This window comes from Suricata suricatta, chromosome 1, assembly GCF_006229205.1.
Source record: "Suricata suricatta isolate VVHF042 chromosome 1, meerkat_22Aug2017_6uvM2_HiC, whole genome shotgun sequence".
NCBI classification, from domain to species: domain Eukaryota; kingdom Metazoa; phylum Chordata; class Mammalia; order Carnivora; family Herpestidae; genus Suricata; species Suricata suricatta.
Window position 1 is genome coordinate 19,709,136 of NC_043700.1, and position 24,721 is coordinate 19,733,856.

At 43.8% G+C, this 24,721-nt stretch overlaps 1 protein-coding gene across 1 annotated transcript in view; it reads left to right on the plus strand.

The window, feature by feature from the left end:
- Window positions 1-24,721, plus strand: part of MTMR7 (myotubularin related protein 7) — a 103,212-nt gene that overhangs the window by 41,487 nt on the left and 37,004 nt on the right. Inside the window, exons 4-6 of the mRNA XM_029935092.1 lie at window positions 5,039-5,196; window positions 14,244-14,372; window positions 22,911-23,045. Of these exons, the coding sequence (XP_029790952.1) occupies window positions 5,039-5,196; window positions 14,244-14,372; window positions 22,911-23,045 (422 nt within the window). The remainder of the gene's footprint in view (window positions 1-5,038; window positions 5,197-14,243; window positions 14,373-22,910; window positions 23,046-24,721) is intronic.

Consider the following 24,721-nt stretch of genomic DNA (forward strand, 5'->3'; position numbering starts at 1 on the left):
TTTCCACTAATAATTATCCTCCATAGCTCTGGTGTTTAATCAAACACTTGTTGGTTGAAAATAGACAGCAAACGTCACCTTATTTTTCTTCTTCCTGCTCTTCTCCTTATTTTTTTAGAGTGAGCTGGGGCTGGGGGGCAATGGGCAGAAAGAGAGGGAAAGAGAGAATCCCAAGCCTGGCACAGAGCCTGATGCAGAGCTTGAACCCACTAATGATGAGATCATAACCTGAACTGAAATCAAGAGTCCGAAGGACTAAGCCATCCAGGCGTCTCTTCCTTATTTTTCTTCTAAAGCTTCCAAGTCGAGTAATAGCTGTGTTCTTTCCTGACCCCTCTTTAAATGGTTTTTCAACTCCATTTAGGTCTTTTGAATGAAGCAGAAGGTGGGAGCAGGCTAGCTTTCAACTGTTACTTCGGGTTCTGATGGACCCACATCTGTGTGTCCTGATGACTGCTTGTGAGGTTTCCCTTCCCGGACCCCCCTCTGCATTCTGCTAATGCCTGTTCGTGTTTGTTTTTTCCTTTCCATTTTTAAAAAATTTGCAAAAGGGAAGCAGTCAGTAACATAAACATTGGTGTTGCAAATTTTCTTTTTTTTTTTTAGTATTTTTCATCCTTTTCTTTCTCCCAGTTAGTCTATCATGATACCCCCCTCATTTCCTCCCCAAAATATTCTGATTTCATAACCATTTAGCCTGATACCTGGGAAACAAACTAGGTTGTTTTTCTTCCTTCTCTAATTGCTTTGTCTTCCCCATAGCTGCCTTATCTGCTCGAGTGAACACCCTTTCCTTTTTTACGGGAGGGAAGGAGCAGAGGTGGGGTGCAGAGACCTGGCCATTTGTGGCCTTGCTGGTTCCAAATTGAAAGTTGCCATTTGATGACGTAAATCTTCCCCAGGGAGTCAGAAGAGGGCTTACCTAAGTGTGAAGGCATGGATGAGAGCACTAGGCGTGGAGCCGAGAGCAGAGACGAGTGCTTCCCTGTGTGAGGGGTATGTGACAGCAGTGTCAGGTGGCACGGAGTCGGTCACCACACGCCTCTCGTATGCTGCCTGCCCAGGCCTGAAACACTGATTTGGCTTTCCTAGACACAGTATGGAGATGCTACCCATTCTTCTTTTTTTTTTTTTTTAAGTTTGTTTATTTTGAGAGACAGAGACAGAGACTGACTGCAGAGAGAGAGAGAGAGAGAAAGAGAGAGAGAGATTGAGAATATGAGAGAATCCCAAGCAGGCTCCTCACAGTCAGCTCAGAGCCTGATGGGGGCTTGAACTCATGAACTGTGAGATCACGACCTGAGCTGAAACCAAGAGTCTGATGCTTTACCGGCTGAGCCACCAAGGTGCCCTGATGCTACCCATTCTTAATGCAGTACTTTAGAAATTGTCCTTTTTCTTTCTGAATAGATAGAAAAGCCTTCCAGTCTGCCTTTGCCTAGCAATGGTAAGATTTAAGTAGGTCAGTAAGTTAAATACTAGAATGATTTCTACATAACTTTTTCTGAATGTTTTCTTTTGCTTGGAGGTGTACATTCAGTGCAAAGGCCTGTGGGGTATTTGCTTCTTACGGGAGCAGCCCTGGGGGAGAGGCCTTCAGTGCATCTGCCTTAGAAACCTACCGTCACTAGCAGCAGAAGACGTTTTATGTTGATATGATGGCTCAGACCTTGTGGTGTGAGAAGCCAGTAGAGTATCACGTGTCTGTTTGAAGAGACGAGGGTGAGAATGAGGGACCTGACTGTCCCAAGCAGGTATGCCCTTTCAGTTCACGTTCTGTAAGGACCAGAGATTTCTGTAACCCTACTTTTGTTGTTTTTTGCTTACCTCCTGCTCGTGACTAAGAATTCTGCTAGGTAGGGGTGCCGGGGCGGCTCAGTCAGTAAAGCATTTGACTCTTGGTTTCCGCTCGGGTCATGACCTCACATGGTTTGTGAGTTTGAGCCTGGCATCAGGCTCTGCACTGACAGTGTGGAGCCTGCTCGGGATTCTCTCTCTCTCCCTGTCTCTCTCTTAAAAAATTAGTAAAAAAAAACAAAAACAAAAAAAAAAACTGAAAAAATACATCTCCTGTAGGTGAGCGAAACAGATCATTGTTGGTGAGAACTGTTCAGTAAAATTTACATCTGTGTTATTGGTACTTAATAATTTCTCAGAATAGGCAGTCCTCAGCTGAAGACTTCCCTGGGCTGGCTTTGGTGTGAATAAGACTGAGTTTGGGCTGACAAAAATGTGGGTTTCTTTGCCCTCATGAAGAATTTTACTTAAATTGGGCTAGAGGTGTGACTGATCATCCTTTTGCTTAAAAAATAACACAAAGAAAACATTTCACAGTTTCAATTGCAACCCATTCTGATGCCTCCCAATTCGGGATTTGAGAACGATCTTGTTCATGTCTGCCGTAAGTTAGTTTTGCTTTATGTGTGGTGTCTCTGCCCCTTCCCGGCGACAGCAGGGGTGAGCCCATACACCAAAGACTCCGTGTCCCCCGGTGGTGTTCTTCCTCTGCCTTTGTGCCTCTCTGTAACTAACAAGGGCACTTAGCTTCCATCACTAACCCTTCATGGGCTCCTCTTCCACTGAGGGAACCGAGGCTTTCTCAAGAGACTCTTACTCTCTTAAACAAATTGCATCTGCGGTTAACATTATGATATCAGAGGCCTGAATCATGAAAATGGCAGTGAGAGATGGAAAAGATGTGTCAGTGTCGAGCCAGTGGTTCCCAGAAACGGATCTCAGTTTTATGCAGTGTCTGCTCAATACGCTGAGATGACAAGAAGCAGTTCCTGCCGAGGGCGTCTTGTGTGTTTGTTCACGGACTGGCAGGTGTATGTTTTCTCATTGATTGAAATCGTCCAGATTCTGAAGTGTGAAGGTTAGAATAGATGATATCCAGAGAAACTGAACTAGAACATAGTTTATCTTACAGATACTCTATAGTTGTTTGCTTTAAAAAATTTCTTTTAACAAGAAAGGCTACATGTCTAATGAAAAATAAGACCCTTACCTTTCTTCTTCCATGTACATGAGTCATTTCAATGGTAATCACAAGCCTGAAACTGAGTTTAGATCTTAGGCTGCCTGTGTATTGCTGTGGCCTTTTGCTGGTGGTGAGACCTTTGTTGGGTCTCCAGACACATTTTTTTTAATGTTTATTTAGTTTTGAGAGAGAGAGAGAAAAAAAAGAGAGAGAAACACAGAATCTGAAGCAGGCTCCTGACTCGGAGCTGTCAGCACAGAGCCTGACATGGGGCTTGAACCCACGAACTGTGAGATCATGCCCTTAGATGAAGTCGGATGCTTAACCAACTGAGCCACCCAGCCGCCCCCAGACACATGTTTAAGAGCAATTAAATTATCCGCATCTGAATGTCATCAGCAGATTAAGGACTAAATGAGGGGACCTCGGAAAACTGTGATGAGAAACTAGGAGAAGGTAGAGGATGCAACACGGAAAGAAAAGACATGAAAGTGGGCTGTCTGCGGAGAAGGGAGAAGGCTCTGCCTCAGTCGGGCGGTGTGTGTGATTCAGAGAGTGCGCTCTGCAGCCGGGTCGCCGAATTTCATCCCCGAGGCCCCATTTACTAGCCGTGTGGTCCTGGGGATGTTCCTTAACCTCTCTTTGCCTTCTTATCCAGAAAGTGAGGCTCATTGTAGGTCAATACACTTTTTGGAACAGAATCTGGAATGAAATAAGGGTTTAGTGAGTATCAGCCATGATTTCTCTTTACTAGTGATGCTTGGATCTGCACTATCCAGTATGGTAGCCAGCAGCTGCATGTGGCCGGTGAGCTCTTGAAATGGAGCTAGGATGGAATTTCAAAGACATTGTGAAGCAAGATACATAAAATGTTAATATGTTTTATATTATGTACATGTTGACATGATAATGTTTAGATATATTGGGTTACTAATGAAATATATTAGTAAAATTAATTTCATTGTTTCTTTTTTGTTTTTTAATGTGGTTACAAGGGCATTTCAAATGACATTCTGTTGAAGAGCACTGGCCTAAATACTTCCTTCCTTCAACAGGGTGGGAACGGAGCGAGAAAATCAAATTTTAGCTTTAAATAGGGAAGGCTGTGGAGCTTGGCCTCACAAGCCGAAAGGGTGTTACATAAAGACAAAGACATCCTCACACAATTGAAAAGAGGGTTTCATTATGCATCCTTGAATTTGTCTCTCATGACCAGGGGGCCTGATAATACAAATTGATTTTTTATGAATCCTATGAATTTTGTATGAGCAGTATAATTATAACATTGATGTGTTTGCTGAAAGTTCAGACATTTTCAGGGCAAACACTTAAATACATTACACAGCCTTTCTTTAAAATTTTTTAATGTTTGTTTTTGAGAGAGAGAGAGAGAGAGAGAGAGAGCACGAGTTGGGGAGGGGTAGAGAGAGAGAGAGGGAGACACAGAATCCGAATCAGACTCCAGGCTCTGAGCTGTCAGCACAGAGCATGATGTGGGGCTTGAACCCACAAACTGGAAGATCATGACCTGAGCCAGAGTCAGATGCTTAACTGACTGAGCTACCCAGGCGTTGCTATTTCCACAACCTTTCAATTGCTATTATTTTTTTAATATTGTGAACATCAAAATATGGCAGTGGTCTGGGCCTCTCTACCTTTGAGAAACTGGCCCAAATCCATGCTCAATATACATAAACAAGTATATGAGTTCTTGATGTCTAATGAAATATGCATTCTTAATTAACTTTTAAGTTCCGTTTCTTATGTGATTTGGGGAATATGTTTGCCTTCCAAAGAAACTTTAAAAAAAAAAGCACAAAATGGAGAAGGCCTTGTTTCTGGAAGGAAAGAAGCTCTTGCAAAGTGGAGTTGGCTTGTCCCAAGGTCTTCATGGTGTGGCCAGGAGGAGGTGGCTGTGCCTGGCCAGAGAGTGTCCCCAGGGGCCAGGAGCCAGACAGGCCTCTTGATGTGCTCCAGCCCAGACAGAGTGCTTTTGGGGAGATTTGGTTCTAGTTTTGACTTAAGCTTGATTTGGCTTTATTCTTCCTTTTCTTGCAGTGAAATATGAGGAGTTATACTGCTTTTCATTCAACCCCCAGCTGGATAAAGAAGAAAGAGAACAGGGCTGGATGCTGATCAACCTCAGGGAAGAGCACAAGCGGATGGGCCTCCCTAACCCCCACTGGCAGCTCAGCGATGTGAATAGAGACTACCGAGTGAGTGCGGGCACCTGGGGACCCTGGACGCGTCATCCAAGTGAACTCATGTTCGCATAGCTTAGCATGACTGACTTCATCTCCTTTAGTTTTTGTAGCTCTTTGTAGATACAGGTCTGTAGATTTGCAAGTCTCCCTTGGTTATTACCGGCTACATTTCCTACCAGCACCGAGAATCAAAGAGTTTGGCCGAGGGAACCTTGGAGACCCCCGCCGCCTCACACCCACACACAAACCCTCCCCCTAATATTTGAGGAGATGGAAACCCAGAGAAGCCCAGTGGCCTCATGGCCAGGCGGTGGGTGGGAGGGCTGGCCCGGGCCAAGTTCTCCCATCAGCTCTTTTTATAGTGCAGCGAGTGATCAGTGGGGAAGTCACAGAGACTCTGATGGCCGGCTGGCCCCCACTCCACTCTGTCCTCCGTGAACTCTCGGTTGGTACACAAGGTCACCAAGAGGCTTCCCTGGAGAAATGTGGCGAGATGTGTGTCCGTTTACAGAAAGGCGTGTGGAGAGGAAGGGAGGCAGGAGGGGCGGGGCCAGTCCCATATTGGCCCTCATGATGGGCTTACACATCGATGTTGGTTTCCCTCTGAAGGTTTTAAATATTTTAAGTAATGAAAGTAGTATAAGAATGTTGCAGAGAACGCAGAAAAGAGAGAAATAAAGAACGAATACCCACCATCTCGTCCTCACATTCTTAAGTTTTAAAATTTTCCTTCAGCTTTTTTCTCATCTGCATAATTTAATAACTCTCTTCTTATATAAGTAATGCATTTAATTATTTTAAATTGGAAAATAGACAGGAAAAGGGACTGTTTGAATGTTTGTGATACAAATGTGATACAACACATGCCGCATGTTCTCCTTTTCTTCACACATCCTATTGCATTTTCCTGTTGATAAATATATTTTAAAACATCATCTAACAATTAACGTCGTCTGGCTGTATCATACTCTGTCTACCTAGTCTCCAATTTTAGACATTCACATTATTAATATTTTTCACTATTTTAAATAATATAGTGAGAATCTCCTGGTAACTATATCTTTGCCCGTGTTAAAATTATTTTTAAATACAGATTCCTAAAGGTCAAATTTCTATGTCAAAAAGTTTACACAAATTTTTGCACACATTGTCAAAAAGAACTGCAGATTTATATAAATTGTCAGCAGCTGTGTATGACAATGCTTGATTTCTTGTGCCCTCACTGGGAGAGAGTTTGGTTCTTAAACAATTTTCCTGACCATTTGATCGTGGGAGAAGAAATTTCTCATTTTAATTTCACTGACATGCTTTGATACCTTGATTTGTAGATTTGTATATGCTTACTGGCCATTTACATCTTATCCCCTGTTAATTGGTTACATTTAAAAAAAAATGTATATGGAAACATAGTTGACACGCATGACATTGTTATACTAGTTTTAGGTGCATAACACAGTGGTTTGGCTATTCTGTACGTTATGTGAGGTCTCCGTGGTAAGTGTAGTCTCCGCACAATGTTACTACAGTATTGTTGACTCTCTTCCCTGTGCTGCACTTTCCATCCCTGTGACATATTTCTGTTATAGCTGGAAATTTCACCTGTTTCTCCCATCCTTCCCCCTCTCCCCTCTGGCGACCACCAGCTTGCTCTCTGTATTGATGAGTCTATTTCTGTTTTTTGTTTGTTTCTATCTGTGTGTGTGTGTCCATTTGTTTTGTTTTTTATGTTCCACATATAAGTGAAATAATGTGGTATTTGTCCTTCTCTATATGACTTGTATTTTACTTAGCAAAATGCCCCCTGGGTCCATTCATGTCACAAATGGCAAGCTCTCATTCATTTTTATGGCTGAATAATATTCATGTGTGTGTTTGATTTATCAGTTGGTGGATGCAAATTGCTTTCATATCTTGGCCGTTGTCAGGAATACTGTAATGAACAGAAGGATGTATATGTCCTTTTGAATTAGTGTTTTGTTCTCTTTGGGTAAATACTTAGTAGTAGAATTGCTGGATTATATGGTATTTCTATTTTTAATTTTTTAAGGAACTTTCATACTGTTTTCTGCAGTCGCTGCACCAGTTTACATTTTCACCAACAGTGCATGAGACTTCCCATTTCTGTATCCTTGCCAACACTTGTTATTTCTTGTCCCTGCTGACTGGTGTGAGGAGACACCGCTGTGGTTCTGAGCTACATTTTCCTGATGGTTAGTGATGTTGAACATCTTTTCATGTGTCTACTGGCCATTTGTGTGTCTTCTTTGGAAAAAATAGCTATTCAGATCCTCTGCTCATTTTTTACTGGAATTATTTTGATTTTTTGGTGTTGAGTTGCATACTATTTTTCATATAGTTGGGACATTAACCTCTTATGTATATTGTTTGCAAGTACCTTCTCCCATTGTTTATTGGTGGCTTCCTTTGCTGAGCAGAAACTTTTTGTTTGGGCATAATTCCAATAGTTTATTATATAAATACAGTCATAATTAGCTATATATGTTATATATATATATATATATATTTGATTGCTAGCTCTAGTACTAACAAAAGTGTGGCCTGCTACCGAAGTAGACACATAGACGAGTGCTCTTAAGCCTCTCTGATGTTCCCTCCAGGCCACCCTTGCTCCGGTGCCGCAGACTGCAGTCTGGTGTTTCCCTTCCCTTATTTGTTTATAATGTGTCTACCTTTGTAAGTAGTAATATGTGGTACTATTTTGTGTGTTTTCTATGCTTTCTACACATGGAATTGTGCTGAATGTCATTTACTGAAACTTGATACTTCACTCGACAATGTAGTTGTGAGATTCATTTCCTTTAATAAACACACATATAATAGTTCCCACACGCCAGGCCCTGTTCTAAAAACTTGATGACGGTTAGCGGTCCGTGTGATAGGAGTTGTCATTATCCCTGCTTTGCGGATGGAGAAACTCAGGCATAGACCAAGTAAGTAACTGTCCAAGACACAGAGAAGTTCAGAAACTGTTGGCATCTTTAGCTTTCAGGTGTTCATTTTTCATTATTGTCTTACATTGCATTTTACAAAGATAGTTCTAAAACTTATTCGGAGCCTTTTCTGCTTCTCTCTCTCTCTTTGTTTTACTATCACAAAGCTGTTAACATGACTCATGGTTTATTGAGAGTTTCCATCTCGGAGTAGAATTTCTGAGTTAGAGGGTATGTGGGTCTTAACCTTACTAGATAATTGCCAAATTCTTTCCCTAAGTGTGTGCATGGACTTAACAGACCTAAGAGCAGGATGTATGAGTTCTCGCTCTTCCGCAGACTCACCAACAGTTGGCATTGACTTTATTTGGTAATACGCCTGCTCATTGACCCAGCAATCTTACTTTTGGGGAATTTATTCTAAGGAGTTAATAGCAGACACACATGATGTACTCAGTGATTTATTGAGGCGCTGTTTATAACAGCATAGATTGGAGGAAACTCAAATTTGTTAATAGAAGACCAGTTAAATAATATTTGCTCTGTCCATATAATTAAATTAGTATGTAGCCTTTAAGAAATGTGGAAGATATCTACATATTAATAAGGAAAAATTACTAAAGTATATTATGAGGTTCAAAAAAGCAAGACAGAGAGGCACTTGGCTGGCTCAGTCAGTGGAGTATGTGACTCTTGATTTGGGGTCAATAAATTCAAGGCCCTTATTGGGTGAAGAGACTACTTAAAAAAATAAAATTCTGAAAAAAGGCATTAAATATAGCATGACATCTTTGAGAAAGAGGGAGAAAAATAAGAGTATATATTAGTATATATGCAATTGCCCAAAGTGATAACATGGGGAGCAGGTGGGATGGGGTGAGCAGAGCGTGAGGGTGCACACCTTTTTACATTGTTTCATGTTTATGACTATGTGAATTTATTAACTAAACAAAATGTTAAATTTAAAAAGTGCCAATGTTATTGGTCTGAAATTGATATCACTGTGGTTTTATTTTTTTATTAAAATTTTTTGTTAATGTTTACTTCTGAGAGAGAGCACAAGCGAGTGGGGCAGGGGCAGAGGGAAGGGGAGACACCGAATCTGAAGCAGGCTGCAGGCTCTGAGCTGTTAGCACAGAGCCCGCTGTGGGGCTTGAGCCCACAAACTGTGAGATCATGTCCTGAGCGGAAGTCAGACACTTCCTGGCTTGAGCCGCCCAGGTGCCTGATGTAAGAGGGGTTTAATTTGCGCCCCCCACATCACCGGCAAATTTGAGCTTGTACTTATTGGCAATTCACGTTGAGTCTATGACTTGCCTGTTTGTTATTTGATCCTTTTTTCCCATAAGATTATTTGTCTTATTGAAAAGATGTTTGTTAACATTTATAGCTGTTACAATTATCTCCTCTCAGGAGACATTTACATACTATCCCTGGGGAGTCTGTGGGTCCTCAGATGTGTTGAATTGTCAATGTTTCCTATTTTGTTTCATGTTTTTGCATATAGTTTTTTTTTTTTTTAAATCCTGGCCTACTTGCTAAACTCTTTCCCAATTTGACACTGTACAATTTCCATAATTACATTTATATTAATTATGGTTATTATGATTTTGTGATAAAATTTGATACTGCACAGGTCAGTTCCTTCCACATCATTCTTCTCATGTCTTGAATTTCTAGATTATTTGGGATAGAATGGACACCTGATACTGAACCTTCTTCATAATTACATTTAAATCTAAGAACCATAATATTACACCGTGAGTAGACATTTGGGGCTTCTTAGTCTCCATCATTATGAAGTATGTGGCAATGGCTTTTTGGCCTTGAAGCAAAAGGGAGGAAAATCCAAGTTTAGTAAAGAAAATTAGGTACCTTGTAAATTTTTAAAAAATATGACACACCCTTGAGTAGGGAATAAAATGAATCTAGGCTACATCTTGTGGAATAATATTTTCTTGGAAACACAAGTCCTTCCTATTTTTGAAGAGATTTCCTTCTAGAACTAGCACCACAAACATTACTCATATTTAGTCACTTACGTCCTACAAGGGGAGACTGCAAAACAGGAGTTACTCAGCATTTCTTTTCAAAAGTAACATGCAGCAAACCCAAACTAACAACCACCAGACTGTGTTGAAACAGAAAAGGTGAAAACCCAGGGGATTTTCTGATATTGCTAATATGGCAATTGTGAGAAAGATGATGTGCCCTTCTCTCTTACCAACTTAGAAATATAGTAAAAGTTGATTCTCTCGAAGACTCTCTGGCTGACCGTCCATTGAGAAAGTTGTGGCCTCCTGCACTACTTTGCTTTTCACCTCATGGTTGAGAAAATGTGTGCTTTTTCCTCCTCCTTCTACAAGAATTATGTCTTTCTTCTTAGAAAGACACTTAGGTTCAGAACCTAAGCTGCCCTTTTCTGTTTGTGCAATGTTTTGAGCCTGATTATCACTACCACCATGTCTGTGATAGTCTGACTCTCAACGTGAAGATTTCCCTTTGTACCTGACTCCTGAAATTGTCTTTCCTAAACAAAATAATGATCATTCATTTCTAGGCTATAATTTTAACCTATTTCTCTTGGAATAAACCTTCAAGTATAATCTAAACCAGTAATTTAAAATCTTGTTGATTTCCATTTTTTACAGCTATATTTTATGTGGTACATATTACTTTGTTTTATTTATATATAAGCTATTTTAGGCAGCTCATACCTTCCTTTTTCCCTAATATTATAAATTCCTTAAAATAAATTTTAGATCCTAAATGGTTATTAAGAAGGAAGTTGTCTACGTAGATACGACTCTCTGGCAACTAACTCTCCAAAGTGTTCTGTTGAGTGGTCCTCCATAGAAACAGAGGTCTAATCAAGATGTCTTGGATGGCATCTCAGGTGGATGCAGTGGTAAATGAATTTACTGCAAGATTGCAACTGGGTTGAAAGAGATCAACTTTCCTTGGAATATGAAGTCCTTGGAGTCAGTAGCTCTTTTGTTACTCATTACTGCCCAAGCACCTAACGTAATTCCTGGCATGTATTAAGTATTCAGTAGACGACAATATCGTACTAAAGTCATCAAAAATAGTGTACTGTAATCATCAAACTTGTTAAGAGCCTAGAACTTAATGATCCCAACCACTGATTAGTACTACAATGGCAGTCATATTACAGTATATAAATGTATCAAATTAACGTGTACACCTTAAACAGTGGTATATGTCAAATATATATATTTTTAAACTAGTTGAATGAGTGAAATAATTATCCAAAGAGATTTTTCTGGGCAAGGCCAAACCAAGATAGGCAGGCACTCTTGGCAGGCTAAGTTTTTAGTGGAGGATAAAGAAAGTCATTTCCTTATTAATAAAAAAAAAGTATGCAGAAATGATTGTAACTTATTCTATCATTGACTTAGACAGCCAATGTAAAGAAAGGAAATTCAGTAGAAAAGCTTTTTGTACTTTTCTGAACTCCCAATGTCTCTGAATTTTCCTACATGGTTTTCCAAACCAGACAAAATTTGGGGAAGTGAGTTAGTTTTAGAATTTGGTAGCCTAAATGGCAACATGCTGTACATTATTCGTTGTCAGAATTTTTACTATAACTGTGTGAGCTTATTGCAAGAATGACAATGGTCAATGCTATCTAGAATTGTTTTTTAAATTTCTACATGAAAATGCTATCTGCTTTTCTGAATGCAGGGTGAATTCACCTTTTTTTGGCAGCATAGTTAAGAAGTTGTACCTTGAAACCTGAGCTAACAGGCACCACGAGTCTGACATTTTCCCAAAGGTCTTTTAACTTCGCTTAGAGTTTCCCATGCAAGAGCTTATCAGAATGCCCATATTTCAGTTCTTAACCTTGAGCCCTTTCCTCCTCCAGTCAGTGCTCTGGGAGAAGCAGCAGCCGCTGGAAATGGCATGGGTGCATCCCTAGAGGGGAGGCCATGACCGCTGGTGCGACCCTGACTCTGCTGACTGCATTGAGGTGTCGGGCTCTTGGTGTGTGCGCATGCTAAACAAAAGGGTCTGCGTTTTCCTTCACTGTGGAGAGAGCCTGTTAAAGGGCAGGAAAGTCTTCCCTGCTCTTCCGGTGAAGAAAGAGGACCCAGAGTGGATGGCAGATGGCCAGGTCCCTAAGTAGGTTGGGTCCAGGGGTGTTAAGGACACTGGGCTCCTGGTGTTTACCTCTCCCTTCATCCCATACCAAGTATGGTGCACTTAAAAGCTCCAGCGTGACACAGGCTGGGCTCCTTTGGCTGGGGGAGCCCATAAGGGGACCTGACAGGAACTCCACAGTTCCTAGCTCATCTCTTTGTTACTCAGAAAGGCTGTGTGTAATAAGCATGTTGAGAAAGCTCACCTATTACTTCTTTATTTAATCATAAATAACTTTGCAGTTCCTTAGTGTTGTTATAGTAAAGCAAGTAGGTGATTCCCGCCTTACTGAAAACCTCCCAGTTTCCTTTTTAAAACTGTTATTTTAAGGAAAAGTTGTAAATCTGGTACAATGACTGCCTGTCTCTTGAACCTCAGTCTAGCGGGTGTGGTGTAGTGTAGTAACGTTCTAGCCCACTGGCTGAACAGAGGTGCTGATGCCAGATTTGCATGGGGAGGAAAGTGTAGTGTCTTGTAGTGATTCCAGTAAGAACCCTCCGGGCCCAGCCAGGTTGGGCCATCTGTTCTCGGGGCAGGATTTTCCTCCATAGTATCAGTGTTCCTGGTACGGTGTTTCCTCCAGTGTCAGTGCTGGAGCCTTGAAGTCTCTGAAGCCTTTGGTGATCGTCCCTAAAATGTTTGTGGCTCAAAGCTGGAATTACACTTTGAGCCTGACAACATAACTTTTGTGGTCCTTTTATCTCATGCTCGGTATTGTGCCCCATTCTGGTAACAAAGACAGTGGAGGCAAGCAAGGGGGTGGGCACCATCACAGGACGATTTTCATGAGCTGTGGAACGGAGGCTTAGGTCTTGCTTGGGGTGGGTTTCTGTTGCCTTCAATTCCATCTCTGCGGAGACGGACAGAGGACATGTAGCTTATACATTTCCCTACTGTTACTGCTCCTCATGGGCTCCTGAAATGGCCAAGAAGATGCTTGACTTCTGGGAAATAAGCAGCTGCTTTGGCGAAACACAGGGAAACGCCGTCTGGGTGAACTTCACATTGAGAAAAGATTGTTTGGCTGATGTCAAAGCAATATACATGCTGAGCCACACATCAGCGATGACTGTTGCCACCTCTAACGTTTTTGTTAGACCTAATGGTTTATAAAGTGCTTTCTCGTGGGTGTTATTTGAGTTGATCCTTATATCGACCCTGTGGCTTATTATTTCCGTATGTCATCAGTTTTAGAGGTCAGTGTAGTTTGATATTCCTGAAGGTCATGAAGTTGGTAAATCAGAGCTATATTTCAAAAGGCTGATTTCTGACTGAATCACAAGATCATTCCAAGGCTCCAGAGTTTACACTGTGGGAATCACCGCTAGTGATGGGCAGAAAGAATAAAATCATTTCTTACCATTTATAAAATCACATAAGACCCAGAAAGAAAGCTATTACATTATGTGGTACCAAGCTGGATCTAGAAAGTTACCTGAGCTGGAAGTCGAGGGAGGGAGCTTCCTGAAGGAGGTGGAGCTGAGTTGTCCCTCCAAGAATGGAGGAGATTTGGGGAGACCCAGTGGCAGAAGTGTCCAGGGAGGGCACTTGCTGCACTGCCCTCTCGGAGGCAGGAGCGCACATGTTGTGTGCTGGGGACAGAGAAATGGCCCCCCTGGGGCTCACTCTTGGTGCTTGCCTCCCACTGTCTGGCTATCCTTCGCTCAAAACAGGCAGCAAAATGCCCACCTGTCCCTTTCTTGCTGCCCCAAGTGCCCTCAGAGAGAAGGGACAGCGCACGAGGACAGATTGCTAAAGAGTGTTCGCTTTCCTTTATGGTGCTTTCATGGAATCAGCAGCTCTTCGTTTCTCCGCAGTGGCTGTTGGTAACTTAGTGAAGAAAACGTAAGCCTGCAGTTTAGAAGTATGGTTGAGTGGAAGGTCTTGTGGAACTTCACAGAGCGTGACTGGATCGCCTAAGAATTCCCCCTGTATTTTCCTGGACAGGTTTGTGATTCTTACCCCACCGAACTGTATGTTCCCAAATCGGCCACGGCACACATCATCGTGGGGAGTTCCAAATTCCGGAGCAGACGGCGATTTCCTGCCCTTTCTTACTACCACAGAGATAATCACGTAAGTCTCACGGCATGCTTTTGTTTTATGCTTTGCTTTCCTTGTTTTATCATAAACAGGCACTTTCTGGCCGCCTTCTGTGGTGTGCGTGTGTGTTTGATCCTTAAAGGGATCTGGACATTCTGTGTGTGGTGTGATACAACACAACCATGCTTACACTCTTACCTTATGTAGAAGTTGGCCTTTCATGTTTATTTGATAATAAAGGAGCGGGATACAGTCAGAAAACACCTAAACGCGATCCTTCAGGTGAGTGCCTGTCTTTTTCTACTGGTCACGTTGGGCAGCTCGAAACGCCTGCTTTAGAAGAGCTCCCAGCGTCCTTGACACCTTTTTGTAATGACACACTCTTTTCAGTGCCCCCTGTATAAGGAATCTTTGTTTATGGAAAATGGATTTTATTTTTTAAATATTATTCATAAAACCTAAGGTTCGACTTGTTTGCAGCCAACAGAGACTCTAAGTAACACGGCCTTAAATGAGGCAGAACTCTCTTTTCTCCCACATAACACTGCAGAGGTGGGCAGTCCAGGCCTGGAATCCTGTTCTCCGTGACCCAGCCCGCAGGGACCCAGGCTCCTTGCACCCTGCTGCTCCACCTTCCCTAGTCTTTGGCACAAATCGAGGGGCACAGGAGATGACTTAGTACCAGTCATCATTTCCGCACAGAGGAGGCAGAGGAGGGCTAAGGGGCCCTCCCAGCTTTCTCAGGAAGCCTCCAGAAACTTCCACGAGACCCTTGTGCTCACAGAAGTGATGAACTGCACAGGGCAGGCAAGAAAATGCAGCCTTACGGGTAACTGTGTCCACAACTAAAACCTGTGGTTCCATTTCTGCGAAGGACAGCAAAACAAAGACAGGAGACAAGAATGACGCTTGCCACCCATTGCAAGAGTCCTTTGACCTTAGCCAGGTGAAAAGTTTGGTTTTCAAGCTAGTTGTTATAGTTGTGGATTGAAAGCCAAATTAATAGCCGTAAATAATTTTAACAGATGTGTGTGAGAGTGGATGCACACATGTACCTATAGGCAGGAGAGGTCGGGTAGGGTCTGTGTCTCATTCTAGAAGGAGGTTTCCAAAAATACCAGGAACTTGGGGCGCCTGGGTGGCTCAGTTGGTTGAGCGACTGACTTCGGCTCAGGTCATGATCTTGTGGTTCGCAGGTTCGGGCCCCGTGTCAGGCTCAGTGCTGACAGCTAGCTCAGAGCCTGGAGCCTGCTTCAGATTCTGTGTCTCCTTCTTTCTCTGCCGCTACCCCATTCATTCTCTCTGTCTCTCAATAATCAATAAATGTAAAAAAAAAAATAAAAAATACTGGGAACAATGCCATCTCTCCAGGGTAAGCATACAGCCAGCTTTGGAAGAAAATAATCATTTAGCAGTGTAATTTCCATTGATTGGAAGGATATAAATTGTCTTAATTTTAGTTACACTGATTGCTCTGAAATGGGGTCTAAAAATGGCCAGGATTTTATTAATGTTCTGTATTACTTGACTCCAACTACATTTAAGCCTACCCAGAACTGGAACAGTACTGGAAGGCAAAGAAAGGTAGGAATTTCTTTAAAAAAAAACCAAACAACCCACGATGGAACAAATAGGGAATTTCATGACATTGTATTTGAAATTTGGATGCCAGTAACACTGACACTTTTTGGAGCATCCATTCATAAAGAAATGAGGGAGGGAGGATCTTTTATTCTTTAATGTTTAAGGGGTAAGGGTGGGTGAGGTACTTAAAAAGTGAGCATAGGGGATGCCTGGGTGGCTCAGTCGGTTGAGCGTCCAACTTGGGCTCAGGTCATGATCTCATGCTTCATGAGTTTGAGCCCCGCGTCGGGCTCTGTGCTGACTGCTCGGAGCCTCGAGCCTGCTTTGGTTTCTATGTCTCCCTCACTCACTGCCCCTCCCCCACTTACTCTGTCTGTCTCAAGTAAATAAAAATTTTTTAAAAAGTGAGCATAGTATCCATCCTACTTCTTTTCCTTCTGTTTTGATATTCTTGCAAAAAGGATTTTTTTTGGTCACTAGGAGTATTGCAAAGGGCAAGTGTGTGCCGTCTCAGAATAGGATAGAACTTTTAGCAGCTGGAGCTCAGAGGCCAGCTTCTTCACCTGCTGACCTCAGATTCCCTGTGTTCCTTCGTTGTTCTGCGTGCCATTCATTCCTTCATCTCCAGGCTTGAAACTGAACATGCAGCCATTAGTTATAGCTTAAAACAATTGATTTCTTGTATTTAGAACTTTAAGGAAGACAGTACTTCATGCTTTAGCTCTTTTTACAAAGTAAGAAACAGAGATGTTTCTTTTTTTTATATATACATTTTTTGTTTATTTTTGAGAGGGAGAGCGTGCAAGCATGTGGAAGAGGGGCAGAGAGAGTGGGAGACAGAGAATCCTATGTAGGCTCTGAGCGGTCAGCACAGAGCCCGGAGCAGGGCTTGAACCCATGAACCACGAGATCATGACCTGAGCTGAAGTCAGAACTTGAGCTGACTGAGCCACCCAGGTGCCCCACAGAGATGTGTTTCTATGCACTGTTGATGAGCTGGTTACTGCAGAGAAATCCTCAGTGTGCCCGTATGTGCACACCCGCCACCCCCACACCTCACAACCACCCCCCCCCACCCCCCCCCATGAACTAACTCTCTAATGCAGGTAGCAAATTGATCCATTTTGTGTTTTTAACAGTTAGGTGCTAATATCAAGGTTAACTTCGTAAATCCTTCTGATGCGACTGGGATTTTTATAAAGGGAAATCGTATCAGGGATGGTTTCTGTGGTTAAATGGACGATGTCTGAGATAACACGGCAGCAGTTCATGCTGTTGTTGGGCAGGAGACTCACACTAACCCAGGCAGTCTTCCATGAAAAGTAAACAAAGTGTATAAATGTGCTGATCTTTCTTCCCCTTTTGTGGTTTCAGACATCGTAGACCTAGGAATATGTATTCCTGGGGCACTTGCATGGCTCAGTTGGTTAATGTCTGACTTCAACTCAGGTATTGATCTCGTGGTCCGTGAGTTTGAGCCCTGCGGTGTGGTCTGTGCTGACAGCGCTGACCCACGTGACTGCTTCCGATTCTGTGTCTTCTTCTCTCTGCCCCTACCTCACTTGCGCTCTGCCTCCCTCTCTCAAAAATGAATAAATATTTGGGGCGCCTGGGTGGCTCAGTCAGTTAAGCATCCGGCTTCGGCTCAGGTCATGATCTCACGGTTTGTAGGTTCAAGCCCCACATCGGGCTTTGTGCTGACAGCTAGCTCAGAGCCTGGAGCCTGCTTTGGACTCTGTGTCTCCCTCTCTCTTTGACCCTCCCCTGCTCATGCTGTCTTTCCCTCTCTCTCAAAAATAAAACATAAAAATTTTTTTAATTAAATGAATAATTGTCTAAAAATGAAAACAAAAGGTCTTCCTAACCCAATAAAACTTATGCTTGTGAATAAGAATATCGTATTTTTTAGTTAAACTACTATTCCCCACATATACTGTTGTTACCAGGGAGACACTTCTAACGGAGAGGTGGCTTGGCTAATGTGGGGCCGTGGGAACCGGTAGTTAGGTTAAGAGAAGCTTGGAATGTACATCAGTGCAAGAACTAGAAGCCCTGTGGAGAATCCTTTGATAGAAATGCTCCTGCTGAGGATGCATGACTCCTTTTGCATCAGTTTTTATCGTACGTGGTGTTAAAACCATGCCCTGTTCACTTGTTGGTGAGATGAGGACTCCTGCCCTTGGGCTCCAGGGAAGGCTGAGCCCATGACACCCGACCCTGGACAGATGCGTTGTCTGCAGTTTATTCGTTGTGCACGCTCACTTCCCAGGAGGGGAGGACACGGCTGCCACGCGGGGCCACGCAGGCTGCGCTCAGGAATAGAGGGAACCAGCAGGGATGTGGGAGGCGGGCTTCGTAGGAACAAGAGGGTGAGGTCACCTGGGTCCCTGGGAGGACATGATTGGCTTGGTTAGTTCCATGGGCCTGGAAGGTGCCCGAGACCCACAGCTCAGAGCTGAGCTGGTCCGTAGGGAGACTTGTTCAGCCAGGGCCTTTGTCCCTAGGAGCAGAGAGTGAAGGGCGCTTACCCTCCCAGTTGCCAGGTGTCAGGGGCAGCACAGAATGACGCTTCTAGGCCTTGAACTGCATCTGGGTAGCCATCCAGACTCTCTTTGGATATCAAACTGTGACAGCTTTGTGGATAACAGTTAAGAGATGTATAAACTGTCAATGTCACTTATATTAAGAAGCCTGTATGTTTTTTATTTAGCAGCCCTTGGAATTGCTGGATCTTTTGTTCTTTCTTATTAAAATGTTTCAATTATTTTTAAAAAAGCAGTTTTGCCTTAAATTGTTAATAAGGCAGTCTCCCAAATTCACAGTACAAATGTCTGGGAGACTGCAAGATTTCCAAAGAGGTGAGTTCCTGCAAGAAATATACAGACCTTCTTTTCCTCCTTTTATAACCAATACTTCTTGAAACTCCCTATGTCTCAGGGACAGTTCTAAGAATGTTTATACTTCATCATACTCTGTAGTTTTGCTGTTCTTTTCCTCATATTATAGATGAGAAAACCCAGGTTCAAAGACAATAGGTCAGTTACCCAAGATCATACAGTGAATGAGAGCAAACCGTGGATTAAAAGCCAGACTTTCCTGAATGCTGCATCTAATTCTCTATCATGCTTCCCGACTTCTGATTTTGTCCTGCTATATTATTTTGGCTTAGAATCCAGTATCAGAAAATATTATGCCTGGATGGAGTATCTGGCTTCCCTAATTATTCGCTGTGTGACAGTGAGCAAGTTACCTCTCTTTGCCTTGGTTGCCTCATTTATAAAATGGAGCAAATCATAGATCTTATTGTATAAGGTAATTGAGAAGAATAGATAAAAATGTGACAGTGTTTATGATAGTGCTGCCACATAGCACACAGTAAAAAATGTTGGATACCTTAATTATTAGTAGCATTGTAAATGAGGGGCTCTTGACAGGTGATCATGGATGAACTTCACCTCTTAGGTGAGTGACAGCAGTAAGAAAGGCTGCCGGGGACTGGTGACATCTCGCAGCGGTGCGGCTGTCTGGGTGTGTATAGGGTGCAAAGAAGCACTTTCATACTGCTACTGCTCGACACAAAGCCGGTAACTATATGCTCCCCTGACGCGGGGAAGAACTCTGTGTGGAGCATGTCTGTAGGTTATTAAGAAAATGTAATTAACTACAAAATATTACAATGTAGTTGGTTTAGTTGGCTTACTATGCCTAGTTTAATTTATTGGCCACATTTCATAGTGTAACTCTGTTCTGACTTAACCGCTCACTTAAAACTAGTGGCTGTGAGCCTGCACGTCGTGGTCATTCCCTGGCTTCATTTCCTAACTGCAGCCCCACTTGCTCCGTGAGCACAGGTATGGTGTGTGCATTCTCAGCGGCTAAATGTGTCTGTGCCCCTCTAACTCTTCTGATGGTTGATGAAATTGCCTCGTGGTAGCTGCAGTAACTAACTAGGTAGCTGCATTAACCAGATGAGGCACCAGATAGAACCAGCTCAGAACTGTTTCCTTACCCACCAGGATTCCCTCAGGGCAGCGGGGTAGGCCCTGACCCCCCAGAAGAAATAGAACCCCCAGGTAAAGCCCTAAGAAAGCCATCTGTGGCTCTTAGCTTTCTGTTTCATAGGATGTTGCTTGCCTTTTGTCGCCCAGCCAGCCACAGGACTGCCCACATCCCTGCCCTGCTTTGCCTCTCTCCTGGACCTCGTCCTTGCTGGCTGTCCCCCTGTGTGTTCAGGCCCCCGTCCCTCTCTCCTCCAGCTGCAGGTGCCTTTCCAGTAGTTCAGGAATTATACAACTCTAGAGCAGCTCTGTCGCCCCTTTGCTTTGCTTGCCACTGCCCTGCACACTTTGCTCCTGAATACTGAACCTGGCTGCAGGGCCCAGAGTTCTTGACCCACCCCCGTGATTGCCCCTCACTGTCACAGAATGCAACAGGAACTCTCTGGCAGTTGCCTGGTTACGTTGTGGCTGTTGTGCAGTTCTCGGTCTTGCCAGCAGGTTCTCAGCTGTGATGGTATATAGATGGTGTAGATGGTGTATGTGGTGTAGATGCTGTAGATGTTGTAGGTGATGTTGGTGGTGTAGATGTTGTAGGTGGTGTAGATGGTGGAGGTGGAGGAGGTGGTGTAGATGGGATAGGTGGGGTAGGTGGTGTAGATGGTGGAGGTGGTGTGGATGTGGTAGGTGGGGTAGGTGGTGGAGGGGTATAGATATGGTAGATGGTGCAGGTGTTGTAGGTGGTGGAGGTGGTAGACGTGGTGGAGATGATGGAGGTGGTGGAGGTAGTGGAGATGGTGGAGGTTTTATAGATGGTATAGATGGTGGAGGTGGTGTAAGTGTGGTAGGTGGTGCACATGGTGTAGATGGTGGAGGTGGTGTAAGTGTGGTAGGTGGTGCATGTGGTGTAGGTGGTGGAGGTGGTGTAAATGTGGTAGGTGGTGCACGTGGTGTAGATAGTGGAGGTGGTATAGATGTGGTAGATAGTGCAGGTGTTGTAGGTGGTGGAGGTGGTAGATGCGGTGGAGATGATGGAGGTGGTGGAGGTGGTGTAGATGTACATGGTGTAGATATTATAGGTGGTATAGGTGGTGTAGGTGATGAGGTGGTGTAGACGGTGTAGGTGGTATAGGAGTTGTAGATGGTGTAGATGTGGTAGGTGATGGTGGTGGTGTAGATGTGGTAGGTGACGGTGGTAGTGTAGATGTTGTAGGTGGTGTAGATGGTAGAGGTGGTGTAGATATAGGTGGTGTCGATGGTGGAGGTGGTGAAGGTAGTGTATTTGTGGTAGGTGGTGTAGGTGGTACAGGTGGTGTCGGTGGTGCAGGTGATGTAGGTGGTGTTGGTTGTATAGGTGGTGTAGGAGGTGCAGGTGGTGGAGGTGGTGCAGGTGCTGTTGATGGTGTAGGTGGTGTTGATATTGTTAGGTGATGCAGGTGGTGCAGGTGGCACAGGTGGCAAAGTTAGCAAGGAACATTCCTGCCTTCTCCAGGGAGGAGCACCAAAGCCTCCTAGTTTTCCCGGGAAACCCAAACTCTTGCTAAGTTGTCCTGGGTTGAACGTTAGGGACACTCACACTGTTTCTGGACTCAGAGCTGGGTTGTCCCTTCGGGGGTAGAGTCTTGAAGTGCAGGTGCCCTGAGCGGGCTCTGTCATGATTCTCTGTGGTGAGTGTCCCCTGCATAGCCTGCCCACCTGGAGCTGGACAGCTCTCTTCCTCCCCGACCCCTGCGCCCTCCCTCCTCTTACCCAGCGGACTCGCAGCCTCCGTGTGGATTCTTGGAAAGAGGCATTCCTTTATTTAAAATGTTAAGATCTAAGTCCCTAAAATATACTTTGTCCCAAAGCACAGGTTTTTTAGTTGCGAGGTTGTATCCAAGCTCACCTACTATCATAACTCAGGGGAAGGTTCACGCTGTGCTCTGTGTTGTCTGATGATATGGTTTACTCTGTCAGAGTCGCGGGATTGGGAAATTGCAGAACAGAACGCAGACCAACTCCAGAGAAAACACCTGTCTCTAGCGCCCTGGAGTCGCCGTGGTGTGTGCCTCTGACCTTAGGTGCCCAAGCCACCTGCTGCCTGGGCTTTCGTCACGGTGGAAACATCCCCATTTAGGATTAGGATTGGGTTTTGGTATCTGTGGTGTTGACAAATTAGCTGGTAAAAGCTTTGGAAAGCATTACAAAGTAACTTGTTTTTAACTTCTTGCTCTTTTGTTTTGTTTTGTTTTTTATTTATTTTTGAGAGAGAGAGAGAGAGAGAGAGAGAGAGACAGCACGAGCAGGGGAGGGTCAGAGAGAGAGGGAGACACAGAATCGGAAGCACGCTCGAGGCTCTGAGCTGTCAGCCCAGAGCCTGATGCGGGGCTCGAACCCATGAACTGTGAGATCATGACCTGAGCCGAAGCCAGTTGCTTAACTAACTGAGCCACCCAGGCACCCCTAACTATTTTTGCTCTTAGTAGTATCTTGTAAATTTTATAATAGTTATTTACTATATATTTCTACCTTCAGGAAAATGAAATAATACCTGTGAAAAGGAAAATAGGCTATTTAAAAAAATTTTTTTTAACGTTTTTTCATTTTTGAAAGACAGAGACACAGAATCTAAAGCAGGCTCCAGGCTCTGAGCTGTCAGCACAGAGCCCGATACAGGGCTCGAACCCAGAGCTGAGATCGGACTCTTAATCAACTGAGCCACCCAGGTGCCCCGAATGTATTAGCCATTTAGATGGCTTTCCATTTCGTAAGTCAGGTCCTATCTCAACATCCATGCTCACTCCTAATTTCTTTCACAGAGAAACTTTGTACTGATTCTCTTGTTGTGGTTTCTTTGGCCTGAATTAAAAAGAAACCAAGCTGGATTTTTGGAAGGCATTCAGACACTTCTAGAAGCCGGTGTGGGGTAGAAGTGAGCCGGGGGCCAGTCTGCAGGTGTCCGTGGGAACAGAGGTGCCCTGTCTGACGCCGTGGCCGCCGCCTCTCCCCGCAGGCCTCCATCTGCCGGAGCAGCCAGCCCCTGTCCGGCTTCAGTGCCCGCTGCCTGGAGGACGAGCAGATGCTCCAGGCCATCAGGAAGGCCAACCCAGGAAGCGACTTCATTTACGTCGTGGACACCCGGCCCAAAGTAAGTGTCGCCGTTCCGTCCCGATGCATGTCGTTGCAGCTCTGAAGCCTGCAGCTGGAGATGAGGCAGAGCCGCGTACGTCGACTGGCAGGCCCTGCTCAGGGCGCCTCGTCTGCCAGGGGCTGTTCCTTTTGGCGCCGTCAGCATTTGGCCGCCTCGCTTGGCCGCACGTTTCTTCCTGGGTGGGTGTTTTTCCACCTGTTTCCTTGGGTGTCCTCCGCTCCTCTCCATGTCAGCTACTTCCGATATCCCCGCCGCTGGCGGTGTGCTGGGCACACAGCGCGCACAGCAAATGCATGTGGTTTGGTTTTGGAGCTTCCTCTCCCAGGTACACCAAATTACTATTGTTATTTAAAAATCGTTTAAATATTCATTTTTGGGGGGGGGAAGAAAGAGAGGAAGGGGCAGAGAGGATCCCAAGGGGCCTCCACGCTGACAGCAGAGAGCCTGATGTGGGGCTCGAACTCCCGAACCAAAAAGTGAGATCACAGCCTGAGCTGAAGTTGGACGCTTAACCGACTGAGCCACCCAGGCGCCCCTACCAAACTATCTTTCTCATTTGTTTCTAAAATGACCTTGTTTGCCCTGACAGTAAATTGCTGTGGCTCTCCCACAGGTCACTTTGTGTGAGGTGTTCAGCTGTGCTATTTCAGATTCAGCTTGCAGCAGTGTGTATCTGTGACTCGGAAAGTTTTACAGTATATAATGTCCGGTGAATGAAAAAGCCACAGAATAATATGTATGCTGTTGTGTTATGTAAAAAAAGCACTACAGGTTTATAAACATTTCTCTTAAAATTGAAAAAGATCTAGAAGGATATGTTAAAATTTCGTAGCGAAGGACAGATTCGGGGAAGTAGAGAACGTTCTACATGTCTGTTGTTTGAAAATATTATTTAATTATGCACGTATTCATACAGTGATTTTCTAATTTAATCAGACAGTCAACAAAACATCTAATCGTCAAGGGAAAAGCCAAGTCCATCTTGCAGGGTGTCTCCCACACAGCTGTCCTCTTTTTTTTTTTTTAATGCCTATTAGTGTTAGGTCCAATTTAATTTCCAGTTTCACTGCTTAGACCCACTTTGTAAAGCATTCAACAAAAGGTGTCCTCAAAGGGATGTGCCAGTGAATACACAGAAACAAAAATCACCTACAAGTACATGGAATGTATCGGACAAAATGGGATGTTGAAGCACAATGGCCTTAGTCCACATATCCGTCCTTCTAACTTCTTGCCAGTAACGAAGGTGTACGTGCCCCTGTGCCTGGGGAAAGAGAAGAACGTGCAGCCGTCTCTGCATATGGTGTGGGAAGTGTTCAAGATCTAGTGAGCAGCCAGAGATGCAGAAATACGTATGATGCCATCCCATTTATGTAATAAAAATTATAAACATATTATTCTGTGCATCGAAGGAATTTGAGGATATGTATGCCAAGCCATTAACAGTGGGTTTTCCTATGGGGAAAGAGGAGGATTTTAAGAACTTATTTACTTTATAAATTATAGTTTGAAAATTGTTGTCGTCATGAAAAGGTTAAAAGACCGTAAGGACCTTAAATGTTAAACATAGTTAAACATAGTTACCGTATGAGTCAGCACCTTCTAATTTGAGAGAAATGAAAACACGCGTCCCCCCAAAACTTACCCGTGACTATTTCTTCATTATTGTTACA